Source organism: Cupressus sempervirens, chromosome 8 (assembly GCF_028749045.1).
Source record: "Cupressus sempervirens isolate cs-2001-9-10 chromosome 8, ASM2874904v1, whole genome shotgun sequence".
Taxonomy (NCBI): domain Eukaryota; kingdom Viridiplantae; phylum Streptophyta; class Pinopsida; order Cupressales; family Cupressaceae; genus Cupressus; species Cupressus sempervirens.
This window is the reverse complement of record NC_143125.1, coordinates 659,900,184-659,920,189: the sequence shown is the minus strand read 5'-3', so window position 1 is coordinate 659,920,189 and position 20,006 is coordinate 659,900,184. Positions and strand designations below refer to the sequence as shown.

At 34.8% G+C, this 20,006-nt stretch overlaps 1 protein-coding gene across 1 annotated transcript in view; it reads left to right on the top strand.

The window, feature by feature from the left end:
* The window catches only part of LOC149544177 (subtilisin-like protease SBT4.3), a 28,558-nt gene extending 22,299 nt beyond the window's left edge, over positions 1–6,259 (top strand). Inside the window, exons 7-11 of the mRNA XM_089795927.1 lie at positions 2,922–3,025; positions 3,334–3,561; positions 4,190–4,301; positions 4,394–4,607; positions 5,458–6,259. Coding sequence (XP_089652053.1) covers positions 2,922–3,025; positions 3,334–3,561; positions 4,190–4,301; positions 4,394–4,607; positions 5,458–6,023 — 1,224 coding nt within the window. The 3' untranslated portion in view covers positions 6,024–6,259. The remainder of the gene's footprint in view (positions 1–2,921; positions 3,026–3,333; positions 3,562–4,189; positions 4,302–4,393; positions 4,608–5,457) is intronic.
* The last annotated feature ends 13,747 nt before the right edge of the window (positions 6,260–20,006 follow it).

Here is a 20,006-nt window from a genome sequence, read left to right as displayed (position 1 = left end):
TTTACCCCTCTTTTTCCAAATCATGTGGCAAGAATAATTTTAGCCCCTCTCCATGGTTAACATTATCTTTCCGAACGAACAGGATAACTATTCTTGAGGATAAGATTCCAAACATTTCAGTTGACTGTTAAAAAATATTAATAGGACCACATTCACCATAAAAGTGGATGCAGTAGCATGCAAGTATCGAGGAACTGCCTTCTATACAGGTTTCAACTTCCATTGTTTTAAAGCATAGGAAGTTCCAGAGAGAAAAGCAACTGAAAAAAGTAGCTCATTTGTGATTAGAAAATAAACGTCAAAATCGTTTGCATCGCTTGGTACTAAACAACTTGAAAATTAATATAGCATTAATTTCCACTCCAGGTAGCAATAGTTTCAGAAATTAAAAAAACTTTCCATAACATCTAGATTTTTATGTTTGTTTTCAGCGAAAGGATTTTTAACTCTAATCAAGCACTTCTGTATTGCCATGTTCAAGTCAAGCTTCCCAAATTTTAGTCCTTTTCCAGAATCCATCTCCAAGGAACAATCACTTAGAGCCAACATATTCTTTAAACCCTATTTTCAAGTGAATTCCCAATAATAGAGAGATACTTGTTGGTCAAAAAATGGGAGGGAAGATTGGATATTCTAACACAGACTAAAGGTCAAAAAAACAAAAAACAATAAGAGGATTAAAGCTTGGAAACCAGGGCATCGTACCCAAAAGAACTTTGTCCAAGAACTAGGGAACCCCTTAAAGAAAAGAACCCCTATTCTTGATGGAATTGAAAATAATAAAAGAAAAATCTTTCAACAAGAGAACAAATAATTAGATTATTTTCCAAAGCGGCTTCCAGCTTTCTAGTATCTCTGTATGTAGGCCAACCAAGCTTGGAAAATAATCTGAAATTTGCTAATGGAAGTACCTCATTATTTGCAACATGACATTGTCCCCAAAATTCATGCAGTCTGAACCAAATTACTCCAAACCTTATCATTCAAATGAGGATCCTAACATGTCTAGGAGGATTTGGAATATAACCTTTAATTGTCTTAAGAGCGAATGTCATCTTTGAAAGATGATACAAACTCTTGATTTCTATTCACTATCATAATATATTTCACCTATGCTTCAACTCACATTTATTCAATCTTTGCTTGTTCTCAGTATAATTAAGAAATTAGAAATCCAATTAATTAGTGTCTCTTTTGAGCGTATAGTTAGTACAGAGAAGAAGGTTTAGATCATGTTCACAATCCTACAACAAATACTCACAAAATTATTCAGCATAACCATTGAGAAGCATAGACTTGTCAAACCATGTTGAGAGAGCACATCAACTAATCATGACTTTCTTCCTAGCAAATTCTATCTAAATTGTACAGAAAAAGTGTTTGGTAAAATGAGCACAACTTTTTCATGACATGATCATTGAAGATTTGACCAACACAACCATATAAATTAAGAGATAACCTAAAACTTATGACATCCTCAAGATTAGCGTTCCCCATTAGGCAAGTCCTAACAATTTGAAGGTGGGTAAATAGATCCATACCTTCCACAATATACCAAAAATAGATCCAAAACACTTACAGCTTCTTTAAAAACCTAACAAACCCTGCCAAAATGAGAAAGAGATTAAGAAATGACCTCTTACAAAATAGAAAATGGTAGAGGGAGAATAATTCATAAGAATTGAAAAGGAAGAATAGGTATAGCAAGCCATGGTCCATTTGATCTAGTCGTAAAGCCAAAGGCACATAAAATATCTAGAAAATCCTATCATAAGCTTTTAAAAGATCAAGTTTTATGAGCATAGAATTTTTCTTGTTAACATGCATACAATAAATAACTTCCCAGACAATAACACTAACATCAAAGGTTTAGCATCCATGTATAAAAGCCTCCTTTGTTCTAGGAAAATGATAGAAGATGGGAGCCTTTCCAGCCTCTCCCCAGTAGTTTTATAAAATTTATTATAAATAATATTGTATAGAGCTATAGAGTAGACATAAATATAAATATAATTATTTGTAGCTATCAAGGCCAAAAAGGAATTATTAAGAAATTTTAACTTTTATAAGAAGTCTGCAATTCTTTGGAAGGCTCTAAGATGTCATTTCTGACAAATAGCAACCCAAAGTTTCATCTGTTTTCATCAATAGACCACCTACTCCAAATCCATGAAAATAGGGCCATTGAGGAAGGAAATATTTTCAGGTAACGCGACAGGAAGAATATAATTCAAAATATTACTGGAGGAACATAATTCAAAATATTATGTCTATAAAATCAACAAAGAAATTAGTGGGAACTATGAACAACTCACAAAAGATAAGAAATGACTTCTAATTGAATATCTTGAATGGATTGAATCTTGGACCCATTCCCTCTTAAGATCTCCTTGAAAGCATGTCACGTTTCTCTTTAGACTGTGACAATAGAATGGTCAAAAGAGAAATTTTCATCCCTTTCCTGAAACCATTTAGCACAAAGTACACAATTTCCTTTCAAAGCTCATCACTTTCTTATAAGTTTTAAATTTAGTATACTAACTTTAGAGTTTTATACTTTAAATTCATTCTTTAATAAAATATTTGATTCCCACTAGTTTATTTCATTTTCTTTGCATAATATCCTTTAATTTTTATTTGACAAAACAAATTATTCAAAGTAGTTTCATGATGAGGTTTAACTTCCTACCGTCATAATGTAATATTTTCTTTTAGTTCATTCTCCCAGATGTTTATCATGATCAATTTTATCTTACCTGCTATGTTTTCTATTTTCTTGTTTATTACTTATTTTGTTGTATAGCATACAAATAAATGACTATATTGCGATTGGGCACTAACCATAATCTTCTATGTCTATGTTTTGAACTTCTACTTGCAGTGAGCTTATCTTGAGCTAACAAATGTTAGTTTTATTACAGGGAATGGCTATAAACACATTTTCCATGGAAGAGCAGTGGTATCCTTTAATATACGCCGGGAATGCCCCCAATATTTCTGGGGGCTACTCTTCAGAGGATGCAAGGTGACATACAAATTCATTTTAGATTTCAGTAACAAATTTCTTCAATGCTTTTTAGAAAGCAATTTGTTGCTTCTGGAATCAATGTCGATAAAAGTGAGGTCCCAATAAGGGGCGCATTGCAAAAAGAAATGCCAAGTTGATTCAAAGTAAATGGGAAAGATTTAAAAAATGAGTGACATATTGCTTAACCTTTACAACTGTCTAAACACTTTTTACACTCACTGTTATATATTCTAAGGTTTTAGAATCACTGTTAATATATTCTTTCTGAAACCGAAATTCCGGATTTTGTTGTATGTATTCTTCAGACAATGCTATCAAGATTCTTTGGATCCCATAAAAGTTAAAGGAAAGATAGTTCTCTGTGACGGATTTGATACTGATTCAGTAGTGCTCTCAGCTGGAGGTGTTGGTGTCATTTTTACTTTGGATTTCAATGAGGAAGACATTGAGGAAGCAAAAAAGTATCTTCTTCCTGCAACAATATTCACAACTGCAGAAGCAAACAAGATAAAGTCCTACATCAACTCCACAAGGTAAATGTATTAATTAATCACCTTAAACAGTTGTGAACAAGGAAACGTCTTTAACATCCTCAATACATCTCTAAAAACTACCAAGATCTAACATCTCGAACCATGAAGTTAATTGTGATACTCTGAGTCAGAATTCTGTTTTTGGATGCAATAAGGTAAAACTCAAGTTGGTATGGCATGTGAGTTTATATACCATTAAGACAAAATTCCTTACATTATGTCTATTCCAGGAATGAACCTGCCAGTAGGTAACGTTTATCTGTCAGTTTTGAAATTTTAATAAAATTCTAAACAATAATGAACTTGTTTACTGTATTTTCCGGGCAGATTGTGTTCCAATTTTTGCATCAACGTTTCAGATCACACTCTGTGATCCATCATCAGGATGAGAGAGCTGAAGGAGAAAAATTGGATCACAGAGTGTGATCCGAAATGTTGATGCCAAAATTGGAACACAATCTACCCAGAAAATACAGCAAACAATTTCAATAGATTGTGGAAAACTACCATCTACAACAATGAGCTTATCAGTTACAAGCGTTTGGCTATTGCATGTTAAGTTTTTTTGAACATTAATGAACCTCATTTTTTCATTTGAATTCTGCATTGTTTCTCTATTCCGTTGCAGCTCACCTCTTGCAAAAATATTGAAAACTGTTACGCCCAACGGTGCAGTTGCACCTATAGTAGCCTATTTTTCATCCAGAGGTCCAAGTCCAGTTTATAAAAGCTTACTTAAGGTGACATTCTAGAACTCAGACTGAAAATCGGAAGTCCATTTTAATTATTTTCTGACTACATAAACTAATTGATTCCATTTTACTGCTACAAGCCTGACATCACTGCCCCTGGAGTGAATATCCTGGCTGCTTGGTCCAAGGTTGCACCACTCATTAGTGACTCCGGCGATACAAGGTTTGTGGATTTTAACATAATTTCGGGAACATCCATGGCATGTCCTCATGCCACAGCAGCTGCAGCCTATGTCAAGTCATTTCATCCTGATTGGTCTCCTGCTGCTATCAAGTCAGCTCTCATGACCACAGGTATCATATAGCTTTTCTATACAAAATATTTTCAAGTAAGTATCAAAGAGCTATATGCTACAGCTAGTTGATTTGATAAAAAGGTATTATAGAGAAATCTCATACATAGAGAGATCTACTTACAATTTTCCTAGTTAGAGTTTCAGCAGTGTGCTAGTCCAAAGGATTTGGAGCAAAGCTGTGTGAAATGAGGAGTTTTATAATGTAAACCATGCTTCCAGTCTAAAATTTAGTTCCATTCACTAGCTATGAGGACAGATGGATATAGCATCTCCAAGAGATACACCATAGCGTTGGAACATGTCCAATGTCTTCCTTAGGAATTTATGATATGGTTTAACAGTCTGTGTGAGATCTTTAATCAGTGTAGTAGCAGTCTCCTAATAAATACATCTTTTGAGAACAACGGCCAACACAAGTCCCCATTTATACAATTCAAGTAGGAATGGCAGCATGCTCTGAAATGAACAGTTCTTGAGCTTGTTAGGGTTTTGCTATTGGGACAGTATAAAGCAAAGCTTACTTTTTGTTTTTGGGATGGAACCAAAATATTACAAGAATGATACTTAAAAATCAAGCGAGTCATGTTTATGGTAATATTACAAATTTATGCCATGGACTACTGCAATTTAGATTCTACAATCACCAATAGCTGTTTGTCTTCTTTCAAATGTTGATCGGACCAATTCGGACTATCTATTTAAGAAACCCTAGGGGTTTAATCTTATCATTAATTTCACTATGGACTGCTAAATGTGATTTGTAATGTTAATTATTCAATCATATGTGTGGAAATTTGACTAATTTATCTGGAAGCCTTTTTATTTACGACCTTTGAAATGTTTCGCAGCTCATCCTTTGAATGATAAGCTCGATGGCAATGAAGATGCAGAATTTGGATATGGGTCTGGACTTATTGATCCAGTGAGGGCCATGGATCCAGGGCTTGTGTATGACGCAGACGTTAACGATTACATCAACATGATGTGCAGCCAAGGTTTCAATTCTACAGCATTACGCCTAGTGACAGGAGACAATAGTGTCTGCCCCTCCAATGTAACTAAGAACAAGCTTAGAGGAGTGAGACAACTCAACTATCCTTCCATGATGGTTCTTACTAAGGAAAACACATCATATTCCGTTAAATTTCCCAGAACGGTGACTAATGTAGGGCTTGCAGATTGTACATACCAGTCTGAGATAATTGAACCCTCTGGAGTGGATGTGGACGTAACACCAGATATCCTGTCTTTCACATCCGTCAAACAAAAGTTGTCTTTTTCTGTGACAGTTAGCGGTGGAGGTCTACCTGTGGAAACAATGCTAGCAGGTGCATTAACTTGGAAGTGTGGCGAATACAGTGTAAGAAGCCCAATTGTTGTATGGCCCCCTTATATTAGGAAGAGGGGAACCTAGTTTGATTGCCAGCTATATTACTAGTAATTGCACTCCATAAGTGCAATGCTTAGTCAATAGGAAAATTTAGTAGGGGCGCAGGCACCAAGCTCCTATCATGTGTAATTGTTGAAATGTTGTGAGTTGGAAAAATGAAGAATTGAATTTAGTAGCTGAACTATGATTTTTTCTACTGTTTGGATACATTGTTAACAAAGTTGAGATGACAGAAGCTATTGTTGTGACGATTTCCTCAATTGAGATCCTGCATGGTAAAACAACAATACCTAAGTTTCCAGTTTTAGATCTAGAATGTTATTATTTACTAGTAACAAAATAAGCTCATTGTATTTGATTTTAGGATGATAGAACAACTAAGAGATTAAATTGATCTCATGTTTATTTTCATAAATATGTATATAAAATTGAGAACTAATATGTAGAAAATATTATTCTTAAATAAATTTAAATTATGTATATTATGTCAGATTAATTTAAAGTTTCAAATACTTGTATTAATCATCGTACTTTTTAATAATGTTATTAAAATTGTTTTGTAAAATAGAATATAATAGTATTATAAAATAAAATATAATTTTAATATAAATCTGATTTTATTTAAAATTATATAATCTTTATTATAACTTATTAAATAAATGAAAATATTAAACAAGTATTCCAATTTCAACTACAGCACCGATTTTCCTCCAAATTTAACCATACTTTGACAACGGAAAACTTCAAAGGACCTATGAAATATTTGAAATGTGCAGATGATAGGCTATGTGGCCATTGAATTATCATTTAAGCACTTATAATGTGAACATTTGTAGGTGGTCCAAGCCTTTAAAAACCAAATTTAAGAACAAGGTGTTTGAAGGCTACTCAAAACAAACTCTTATATAGATTATTTTAAATATAGAACTTGTAACATTTGTTCACCTGTGCAGGGGGCTTATATTAGATTTCACATCTTGTACTCTCTTTTTCACGTGGCATCATAGCTCTCATATGAATAGGGTGTTAATATTAATGGTTTTAGATTTTTGGATAGAAAAATCTATCATTTTTTGCAAATTGGTTGTCTAGTGCAATGATCCAATATCTGTGAAATCTAATATCTGTAAAATCTAGTTTGATATCAAAAGTTGTAGAAATTGAATAAATCCTACTACAACCAATCTAACCAGAGTTCAAAATATCATCAAGGAAATTATGCCCCTTGCTGTTGTCACTACGTAATCTAGCAAATATTATTGTGAAATTCTTGTTTTCGGATCCATTCTGCCCTTTCCCTGCAAACATAAGAATGTAAATCAATAATAAAAAGGATTTGATAAATTTGTTAGATTAGTTAATTCAAACTTATCTGTCACTTCACCATGGGTGACTTTAGATCTCCACTTTTCTAATTTTTGGTTAACTTTTAGTTCACCATCGGTGACCTCTCTTCATCGCTTTCTGCTCAGATTGGTCGAAGTGTTACTACCAAACTCCAGCACTTTCATTTCCATTTCTTATGCCCAGAAATATGAGACTCATGAGTTCCACCTCTCTGATGTTAGTTAACTGTCAGTTAGTTGGCATTCATGCATCAGTAAATTCATGCATTTACTGTTGCATAAGATATAGAGTTTTATATTTTAAAACTAGATTTGTAATCTGATGAGATAGATGATTACCATTTTTCATTTTACGGTAATAAAGAAGTTTTTTTTTATTTTTTGCTCTGTTTTCATTAGCTGCAAAGATATGTGTTTTTCTCTTTTTTTTTGTGAAGCCTGTTAATTTGACATGGTATCAAAGCTTAGTTGCGAGAAAGAAAAAATATAATTTTCTCTATTGCAGGTATAGAAAAATAGAACAGAAAATGGAATCTCCAACCTCTATTATTCTCACACCATACAACTACTTTGATTGGAAGCTTAAAATTTATTTCAACTCCGAAGTAAAGGTCTCTATCGAATAGTTAATAGAGAAATCCAAATACTTCAACCATATGGATGAAGCATTCGATCTATTATGCTTGTCCATATCTCAAGAACTATTGTTCCATGTTGAGGCATGCACAACTCTAAGCGAAGTTTGGGAAACCTTGGAGACCCTATTTGGAAAGCAAGACAAAATGCAGGGTCATATCCTTGAAAATTAGCTCATCTCATTAGATCCAAGGAATTTTGACAATGTCCAAGATTGCTTCACAAAGTTCAAAGCTTTGTTGCTTCAGCTGAAAAGATGTGGTATTGATAAGTCCAATGAAGAAATTAAGTTAATTCTTTCCATTCTATCAAAGTTGGGTACAGAATATGCAGTATTTGTTTCTTCTTTCCACACAATCAAACTCACAACAGGAGCAAATTGGAAGATGCCCACATTCAATGCCTTTATTGAGTCTCTAACACATGAGCAGGATAAGCTTATTAAGATCGGTACCTTGAAGAATTCCAAAGCTCATGCACTCATTGTGCATACAACCAGGAAGAATAACTCTAAATCCAATCAGCAATCTAAAGGAAAATGGAAGAAGAATTCAAATCCAAGAAAGGAAGGTAATCCAAAACCTTCAAATGGGTCTACAGGTTCAAAAGAAAAGGATACAAAAGGCAAATCAAAGTGCACCTATTGCAACTGCGAGTATCATCCAGAATCATCATGCATGAAGAAGACCATTGATCTCATGGCACAAACACTTCAATAGCATAATCTTGGTGGTTTTATTCCTAAGAATGCCAAGAAGTAGAAAGAAAAAGCACTAGAAACAAAAGGCAATGCTCATGCCTTGATAGCTATTCATTCTTCCTCAAATGCATGGATCATAGATTATGGAGCTTCACACCACATGGCAGCCACAAAAGATGCTCTTTCATCTTTAAAACCATAGTTTGGTTCTCCTATTCTCATGGGAGATGGATCTCCTATAGAAGCAACTGGAATTGGGAAGGTAGAGCTTGGAATTGGAAGTTTTGAGAATGTCTTGCATATCCTAAAACCTTCTATAAATTTGCTTTTTGTGTATCAAATTACACATACAGGAACCAAGAGGAGAGTTGAATTCACACCAGATTCAATCATGATCTATGACATGCAAGACAACTCCAAAATTGTTGTTGGTAAGGTGAATCATCAATCTCATTTGTACACTTTCTCTGATTTTGTTGCAAAATCATATTCTACTTTACTTCTGACACATGCAAATGATGAAAGTAGAATTTGGCATAAAAGATTTGGACATCTGAATTTTAGATACATGCAGCAACTTAGCAATCAGAGAATGGTGAAAGGCTTGCCTACCATGCAATTCTCTAATGGAGTTTGTAAAGGTTGTGCCCCTGGAAAACATCCAAAAGAAAAGTTTCCCAAGGGAATCTCATGGAGAGCCTCTTCTCCTCTAGAGCTTGTTCACAATGATTTAATGGGTCCTTTTCCTAAGCCTTCAATGAGCAAAGCTAGATATGTCCTTACATTCATTGATAATTACTTAAGGTACACATGGGCATACTTTCTTAAATAAAAATCTGAAGTGTTTGAGAATCTCAAGCTTTTCAAAGCCCATGCAGAAAAACAATCTGAAAATTTGGTTAAGATCATCCACACAGATAATGAGGGGGAGTATGTCAACAATGATGTCCAAAAACTTTCTGATGAAGTAGGAATACAATTGTAGAACATAGTTCCATATACTCCACAACAGAATGAGGTAGCTGAGAGGAAGAACTGATCTTTAAAGAAGATGGCTAGTAGCATGTTGCATGTTAGGTCACTTCCCTCAAAACTGTGGGCTGAAGCAATCAATTGTGCTTCATATATCCAAAATAGATCTTTTCACAAATCTATTAAAGGAAAAACTCCTTTTGAAGCATGGAGAGGTATACAACCAGTGGTCACCCATTTTCGTATTTTTGGATCTCGTGCATGGGCTCACATTCCTATTGATAAAAGGAAGGCTTTGGAACCTCAAAACAAGGAATGTATCTTTGTTGGTTATCCAGATGATGTAAAGGGTTATAGATTGCTAGATCTTTCTACAGAACAACTCTTCATTGAGAGGAGTGTATATTTTGATGAAAGTCCCATGCTAGCATCTCAAATGCAACATACTACCACTTCTATGCTTCCTCCTCTCACATATCTTGAGGATGATGAAGATACTACAAATCTGATTTTAGATTCATCTGAATCTGATGAACATGAACATGCATGTCTCAATTGGGATTCTAGTGATGATTTAACATCTCCTATGAGAAGACAAAGAACACGAAGCTTGGTTGATATATATGATGCTTCTCCTGCATTTTTAGCTATTGATTCCATTATTCCAATGCATGTTTATCTTCTTCAAGTATCAGATCCTTAAACTTATGCAGAAGCTACAAGGAACCCTCATTGGGAAGCTGCAATTGACGAGGAGTACAATTCTCTTATTACAAACCAAACTTGGGAGTTGGTTCCACTTCCAACCAATCGTAAAACTGTCAGGTGCAAGTGGATCTATTGAAGAAACAAATCAGAAAATGGTCAAGTGAGTAGATACAAAGCAAGGGTGGTAGCCAAAGGTTTTCAACAAGTTCAAGGCATTGATTATGATGAGACTTTTGCTCCTATGGAAAAAATGGATTCCATTCGATTGGCTCTAGCTATTGCAACATCAAAATGGTGGGAGATTCATCACATGGATGTGAAGAATGCTTTCCTTCAAGGTGATATAAAGGAGGAGATCTACATGGAGCAGCCAAAAGGGTATGTACTTAATTCCTCACTAGCATATAAGCTCAAGAAATCACTCTATGGCCTCAAGTAGGCACCTTGTGCTTGGTATGCTAAAATGGATTCTTATCTTTTGTCTAAAAAATTTGAGAGATGTAAATCTGATCCAAATGTTTATATGTTGAGAACATCTGACTCCTTGTTGCTCATAGTACTCTATGTGGATGATCTACTAATCACAGGTGATTCATGCTCAACAATTGTGGCAACCAAGGCAGTTTTGCATGATGCCTTTACTATGATAGACATGGGCCTTCTCAATTTCTTTCTTGGTCTTGAAATCAATCAGAATGAATCAAGTGTCATAGTTGCTCAATCCAAGTATGCAAGAGATCTCTTGGTTCAATTTCACATGAGTGATTGTAAATCAACACCCACACCTTTTCTATCCAGGGTCAAGTTGGAAGATGGAAAAGATACACCATTGGCTGATTGCACACTCTATTGCCAGCTTGTGGGAAGTCTTCTATATCTTAGTCATTCTTGTCCAGATCTGTCATATGCAGTGGTTGTTGTTTCAAGATACATGCAAGAGCCTCATGAGCTACATTGGAAAGCTGCCAAGTGTATACTTCATTGTGTTCGAGGAACTATTAGCTATGGGATTCATTATTCAACTGGATGTACTTTGGATCTTATTTGCTATACTGATTCTAATTGGGCTGGTGATAGCATTGATCAGAAGTCCACTTCGAATATGTTCTCAATTTGGGCTCTGGTCCAATTTGTTGCTCAAGCAAAAAGCAATCTTCTGTTGCTCTATCATCCATGGAGGCTGAATATAAAGGCATTGTGAATGCTACTATTTAGACTATTCGGATGCAAAATTTCCTCACTGAGTTGGGTATCTCATTTTCTCAACCAACCATCATTTGGTGTGACAATCAAAGTACATTGAAGGTTTGCAAAGATCCAATACAGCGACAGTGGACAAAACATATTGAGATCCATATGCACTTCATCCAAGATCTCATCCATGATGGCGTCATTGATTTACAATATTGTCCTACGTCTCATCAAATTGCTGACATTTTTATGAAAACCTTCACAGGGAAAAAGTTACAATTTCTCCAAGAACTTCTCGGGGTGAAGGATATTGTAACTCACTAGTTTTCTTCTCTTGTTAGCATCTATTTTGGGGGGGGGGGGGGTTTCTTCCCACTAGGTTTTTCCCTCTTTGCTCATTCTTTCCACATTTTTGTTTATAGCTAATCTCTAGTTCAAATTAAGGGGGGGTGTTAGATTAGCTAATTCAAACTTATCTGTCACTTCATCGTGGATGACTTTAGATCTCCGCTTTTCTAATTTTTAGTTAACTTTTAGTTCACCATCAGTGACCTCTCTTCGCTTTCTGCTCAGATTAGTCAAGTGTTACTACCAAACTCCATCACTTTCATTTCCATTTCTTATGCCCAGAAATCTGAGACTCATGTGTTCCACCTCTCTGACATTAGTTAACTGTCAGTTAGTTTGCATTCATGCATCAGTAAATTCATGCATTTACTGCTGCATAGAATATAGAGTTTTATATTTTAAAACTAGATTTGTAATCTGATGAGATAGATGATTACCATTTTTCATTTTACGGTAATAAAGAAGTTTTATTTTTTTGCTCTGTTTTCATTTATTGCAAAGATATGTGTTTTTCTTTTTTCTTGCTAAGGCTATGAATTTCACAAAATTTGCATTGTATCTAAGTTTTCTTAATTTTGTGATGATAGATTCAATTATACAAACTTAACTCATTTTATAGATTTCTCTCTGGGCTGTAATTAAAGCTTTCTTTATTTTTTTATCAACTACAAACTTGTTTTTTTCTCTTTCATAATTTAGTGAATAATGATAAACAAACCCTTAAGATTGGGATACGATTTGCATTTGCACTGCTAACCATAAGTTAAAAGTTTTCAGGAATTTCAGTAACTTATTAATCATTCATTTTTGTAGGGTTTTTTCAGTATTTTTATGTAAAGATTTCTTTGTTTTCTTATCAATTTAAACCTTCTCCATTTTATAAAATGTAAAAATAGAGACATTTAGTTATTATGTAGCTCTCGAGTTAGCTTCTTTGCTTGATCTGGCAGAAATAAAGATTTAATCTTGTTGATTTTTAAATTAAAAAATGAAATGGCTAAATAATTTCAATAGGTTGGTCTACAAAATCGAAGTTGTGTGTGCACATAAAAAGAAAATTGGTTGTCTATGTATGGCTTTCCCTGGATCAACAAGAAGCTAAGAGTGGAGTTGGAGAAATAAAACATATTTTACAGGGGAAAACACAAAGCAAACAGAAAAATAGGTACTCGCTCACTTAGACTGAATAAAAAAGGACATATGTGGCATGGCCTCCATGTTTCCTTTAAATATTTTATTTTAACTGGCAGCAAGAAGGGCTTCTTCATTTCGTAATTATTTTTGTTCAAGTGAACTTTGAATTGGTTTGTAAGTGGCACTAGAGCTTACGGATGAGAATCCTATCATGTTCTTCTCATTATTGGGATAGGGTCGGTTCACCTTATTTTCTAAGGATTGTGAAAGAATTGTCAAGATTGGTCTAGCTGCAAAGGCTTCACTGCAAATTTATGGTTTTCAAGTCCACATATTGTTAGATCTATGCATGTTATGGGCTTGATTCAGCTAGCTAAATATAAAATTACTGCTTTTGTAGTTGGCCTAAGGAATTCTAGTTGTTAGCTAAACTGGTTTTCCCATAGTTCAAAAACTTAGACTCCAACTTCACCCAGGAGCCAAAATTTTTGACTAAAACATAGCAGATTAGGCGAAAGTATATCAACGCAATGTAGAGAACATAAAAATCTAATTTGGTTATGAATCTTGCATATTCTACACATAACGTCTTTTGAATCAAGCTTGAAAGGTGAGGGTTCCAATTATAATTTATTTAATGTTCTCAAGAAATAAAAATAGGTTCATCTAATTGCAATATCTTCCTAGTAAAATCATGTGTATCAAACTGAAGATTGGCAAAGTAATGAAATCAAGGGTAAAATGTGCACCAAAAAATGGAAGTATTTTTGATACCAAAAAAATCACCCTAAAAGGTAATAGATCAAATTTTAGATAATAGGCCGGCACCTCAAACAGATTTGAACCTTGAGAGCATCATCAAAAATGCTAAAAAATAAGATTAAAAACTAAAATGAAAATGGTCAAAAGATGTTAAACAACAATCTCACCATTCTTTAAAGGATTTAATAAAATCTTTTCCAAATATTTTGCTCTTTGTTCTATCAAGATAATGTTAACTGTAGGGAAAAAATGTCAAAACCATAGTCCTCTCAATTGGTAGTTTTAGGTAGCTTGGACAATTGTTCGTCTATATGTGATTAATTAGCAAATAATTGTTAATTAATTGACTCCTTCTAGAAGCAACTAGTAACGTATTGGTTAGGTTGTTTTAATTGAGAAGTCACTAGAAACTTCTTGGTTAGGTTGTTATCAAGAAGCAACTAGAAACTTCTTGGTTAGGTTATCTTGATCAAGAAGCAAATAGAAACTTCTTGGTTAGGTTGTTATCAAGAAGCAACTAGAAACTTCTTGGTTAGATTATCTTGATCAAGAAGCAAATAGAAACCTCTTGCTTAGGTAGTATAAAAAGGGGGTCAAGGGAGGCATTTGGAGAATAGAACAAAGAACACAAAAAGTTGTAGAAGTATTTGCAGTGTTAACAAATGAGTTTGTAGTGATAGCAAGGACACAGTGATAGCATTGGGGATAGCAATGGAGAATATCAATAGGGGAAATTAGGAGGCTATCTGAATTCTACCAATGAGAGGCAAGAAATTTTGTATCTCTTGATTTGCTAAAGTTAATATATTTTCCATCTGTAGAACTAGTTTTCCCTTGGGGGTTTTTCCAGGGACAATTTGTCTGAAAATATTGTGTTCTTTGTGTTGTGAATTTCTTTCCATATTTTATTGGTGAAGTTGTAGTTGTGTTATTTTTTGATATTAGCTATGAATTTATTTTTAATAGTTTAATAATCGTTTATGATAGAAGATTAATAATCAGTGATTGCAATAGGAATTTTCACATGGTATTAGAGCAGTGTTGAGGGTAGAAGAGTTTTTCCCTAGGAAAGAAATTAAGGGTTTATATAGCCTAGATTGATCTCTTTAGATCTATTATTGCTTTAATCCCTTGAGATGGCTTCAATTGGTTTGAGAGATCAGAAAAGATTGGATGGTGCCTCAAATTTTGGTGTCTAGAAGGCCAAAAAAAATATTTATTGTTGGAAGAGAATGATATCAAGAATTATGTTACCAGTTTTGTAGTTGTACCAATAGCTTGCAACATATAAGAAGGATGATGCCAAGGTGAGGAGGATTATCCTTGATGGTGTTAAGGATCATATTGTTCCACATATCATGGAGCTAGATATGGCGAAGAAGATGTGGGATGCCATTCTGAATCTGTACTAGAATGCTACCACCAATGGGAAGATGATTCTTAGAGAGAAGCTGAAGAATACCCAAATGAACTAGGGAGAAGACATTAAAAGTTACCTTACTAGGCCTAAACTTGTCAAGGATGAGTTAGCAATTGTTGCAGATAGTCCTGTTGATGATGAGCTACTGAGAATAGCCCTAAATTAGTTTTTCAAACAATGGAATATCTTTGTTCAAGTTGTCAGTAGATGAGATACCTTACCGAGTTGGGATTGACTATGGACTGATTTCACTCAAGAGGAGTTTAGACTAAGTCTTGTCAATGGGGCCAACAAGAGTAAGTGAGGTAGAACAGGAAAATGTTGCCCTAGTAGGGAAAGGGAAAGCAAAGAAGGGGTCTAGCAAAGGATTGAATTCACAAAGTGAGAAGAAGAAGAAGGATTATTCTAAGGTCAAGTGATTTGGATGGCATAAGTATGGTCACTGTGTCAATGATTGCCTAGAAAGGAAGAAGGAAAAGAACCAGGTGGCAGCTTCAGCAAGTGTAAAAAAACTCTCCAGTAGAATGGAAGATAAGTTTGCACTTGTAGCTTGTATGGTGAGCTCAACCTCACAGACTATCTGGTATATAGATAGTGGGGGCCATTTCATATGACAGGAGTTAGAGAGTACTTCTCTAGTTATAAGGAGGAGAACACCAATGTCTAGATTTCTATGGAAAACTTGTCCAAACTCAACCTAGTTGGAAAAGGGATTGTTCATTTTTAGATGGAGAATGGAAAGATAATTCCAATTCATGATGTACTATATGTGCCAGGATTAGGTATGAATTTGATTTTTGTATTTGTTCTTTAGGATAGGGGGTATAATGTGCTCTTTAGAGGGACACATGTGTTGATTAAGCATAAGGATTGGAAATCACCCATAACTATTGAAGTTAGGAGTGGTCACCTTTATAGGTTGCATTTTGATACTCCTAAGGCATTCATGAGCAGCAGTAGTCCTAGAGATCTTGGAGAGCTATGGCATAGGAGGATAGGCCATATTCATCATGGAGCACTCAAATTCCTTTGTGAGACTATGACAGATGTTCGAGAGGTGAGCACAGAGCATGATGATGTATGTAAGGGATGTGTGTTGGGAAAGTTTGTGAAAGCATATTTTCTAAGGAGTGACACTAGATCTCAAGGTGTTCTTGATCTAGTACATTTAGATGTTTGTGGACCAATGTCAACAAAGTCTCTTAGAGGATATGGATACTGTAATACCCCAAAATTGGCTCATTGCCATCTCAACCAATTCTAGTCTATTTCTGATCAATCCTAAAGACCTATTCTAATAGGCAATTCTCATTTTTGCTATTCGCTATTTGACTTAATTGTCAGATGCAGAAAACCCTAATCTGCATTCATCATATTTCTTATTTAATTCCTATAGTACGTACACATATTAGTCATATTAAACCTACTTGATTTAATTATAATTTAATTATTAAGTATTTATACTTTAATTAAATTAAATTATATCTTAAGGCTAATTTACTATGGAATTAAATTTATTTAATTTAATAAACATGCCTATCTTGATTAATTAAATGTAATTATTTAATTAAATGGGAAAGGTATTTCTAATTAATTAAACAAAATTATTTAATTAAATGGAGTACTTACTTCTAATTAATTAAACAGAGTATTTTAATTAATTGGGAAGCCATTCCTAATTAATTAAGTGAAGTTATTTAATTAAATAAGAAAAGTGTCTCTAATTAATTAAAGATTATTTAATTAAATAGAAAAAGTAATTATGAGAGCATATCTCATTTTATTAAATTAAATATCTCAACAAAATCTCTCTTCAGTTCAAAAAGGGAAATTTCCAGTTCACTATTGATCAAAAATGAGTTAAATCAGTTAACTCCTTTTTCTACTCAAATTAAAACAGTTAACTCCTTATTTTACTCAAATTAAATCTATTAACTCCCTTTAATTTGGGAATCTCCCTTTATGACTGAACCTCATCTTCAATCCTAAACGTTGATCTGAATTGATCTCAACCGTAGATGGATTCCAGGAAAGTCTATTTAAGAGACCCTCATCTCTTCATTTAGAGGAGGATGAATTGATTTGCTATCGAATTGCTGTTGAAATTCATGCTCACATTTACTTACATTTCTTGCATACATTCTCATTCTTAGTTTAATCTCATTTTAGTTTAATCATGCATATGCTTAATCTAGTTTGATTTATTTGTTCTTAGATTACATTGCATCTTTCATTCTAGATTAATCTGCATACTCATTCTTAGCTTAATTTCATTGTCAAATCCTTTGTTCTTAGAGGGTCTGGTTGCCTGCACCTTGATTCTGAGGATATTAACAGGAAAAATCCCTTTAGATAGAAGGCAATAGGTCGCTTTGCAGGTTGATTTTTGGATGAACAATCCAATGTTCACTCCGAGATGAATCCTCATGAAATGACCACATTGAAGTGTGTGTGTTAGCAAAGGCCGCATATTCATGCATACATTTCTAGAGCCCACCGTGGGGCTCAAAAATCAATTTTTTTGGCCTCTTTCTGTATTTTTTTAATCATTTTTTTGTTCTCTATCCGTACTGTTTCGTACAGATTCGGGAATCTTCGCGCGAAATTGTTCATTTTCGCGTGAAGATTCTTTCCGCATCGAGCTAGAAAGTTCTTGTTTGTGCGAAACTTCACGTGGAAACTATTTCTTCGCACGGGCCGTAAAACTTCTTCGTGAGGACTGCCAAGAATTTCGCGCAAAACTCTGCTGACAGAGCCTTTTTTTTGCATTGATTTTCGTGTTTTTTAGTTTTTCTGCTAACTGCTCATGATTTCTAGTTTTTCTGTATTTTCTATTTTTTTGGAACAACATAACAGAGGTTTGCGGGACAATGGGAAAAGCGTGTTAAAGTTGCCAAAAACAGGTAAACATCTACTAAGTGCGTTGCAAGGATTACCAGGTAATTCTTTTTGACTAATAACACTTCATTTGGAGCTAAAACGAACATCTCTTGTGTCAAACTTGTGTGTGTATTTTCTTTCATGTTCTCATTTTACAACACATGCATAATTTGATACTAGGTTGTGATCTCTATTAGTTTCATCTAGCAGGCTTAGTCTTTAGTGATAGATCTAATTAGCTATCTTGGGTTATTGGACTTGCTAATCCGTCAGCCCCTCGTTCCACCCTATGGTTGCAAGCTCAGCACCACGTTAAATAGGGGAGGGGTCTACAGGACATAAGCGTTAAAGGCTCCACAAGGCAACCCTTTTGTGCTTTCTAGAACTCACTAATTTCTGAGTTGTGGACTCGTTTTGGCTTGTGTGAGAGGTTAAATGTTCCACATCTTTAGACTCACCTCACATTAGTTAAAGCATTAAGTGTACCACCTTGTGCTTTTTTATTGCTTTTGGATAGATTTGTTTTCAAGAATTAACATCTGTAAACACATAGTAATTAAGCCCCCATGAACACTATTCGTGGATCTTGAGGGAGTGGGTTCCTAGTGAAACTCCTCTCTAAGACGGATCCCTTATAGGTGGGGAGGATACTTTGAGCATCTCGTAGATAGATGAATCTTTGACTTTTTGATTAAGGCATCCTTTCTTTGGAGAGGTTGATAGATCACGGGGAGATGATATCATAGATCTTTAAGAGATAATCTTAGTTTAGCGTGTCAGATTAATCTGTCTGCTTTGATTGGGCTAAAGGTGAAAAGGTGTCAAAACCTTGAATCTAGAAGCTAAGTCCCCTTGTGGTATACTACTATGAGTCTGTCACCTTTAGAGAGGGTTAACCGTAGTAGACAATCCCTCTACAGGAAAAACTGCGTTGACGAAACCTCAAGCGGTAATAGCCATTTTTGCCATGGTAGTGACAATTGCTATATAAATGTCCTTGTGGAAGAAATCTCCACTGGTGTGGTTCATTGTGGGTTGTCAGATCTCCCTAGCAGCTCTTGAAGATTAAGTTCTTAGACTGTGTCAAAACCTCGGTGCATCGAGATTGGAGGTCACCCCTGTGAGTCATAAAAGTTGCAGAGTCAAACCATTACTAAATACCTTAGAGAGGCTAACTTTTATTTTATAGGAATATATGCATGATTGCAAAACTTTTTGAAAACGTACACAAATAGCTCTCTTAGGGATTAGCACAAACTAAGTCACTTGATTGTTCATGCGCAAGGTTGCTTTTGCCCTTGCTCATTATTTTCAGACATGCTTGAAATCACTTGCTTGCTGTTCTACGTGCCTGTTTATCTTCCTGGTTCTTGGAACGATATTTTTTTTTGTCAAAATCAATCGTTGTTGTGAAACTTTTCTGTCCTTTCGCACGAAATCATTTGGGTCTCATGTGAAATCATTTGGCTCTCACGCGAAGCCATTTTGTCCTCACACAAAATTAAATTTCTGTTGCACATCTTCGCGCGATCTGGTAAACATTCTCGCACAAAATTAAAAACTATTACTGACCTTCGTATGAGACAAAAACATCTTCGCACAGCTTGTAAAACTTCTTCGTGCGACCTATAAAAGTTTTTCACGTGAGACTTTGTATCAGCATTAACAATCTAGGTCTGTTTTAGCTATCTGCGACCTGCACACTATCCTTTTCTACATCCTTTTATCGCTCTCTGTTTGAAAATAGTCCTAAAACAGTGACTCTTCGCTTAGCTGAAGACTTGTGTCTTATACCTTGACTAGTCTCGTCTCATAAGTAATTTTGGTCCTCGTCTTAATGCTTGTCATACTTTGTGTCACAAGATCATAATCTTTGGTTGTTCTAGCCTTTAAATCAAACCATTTGTGCC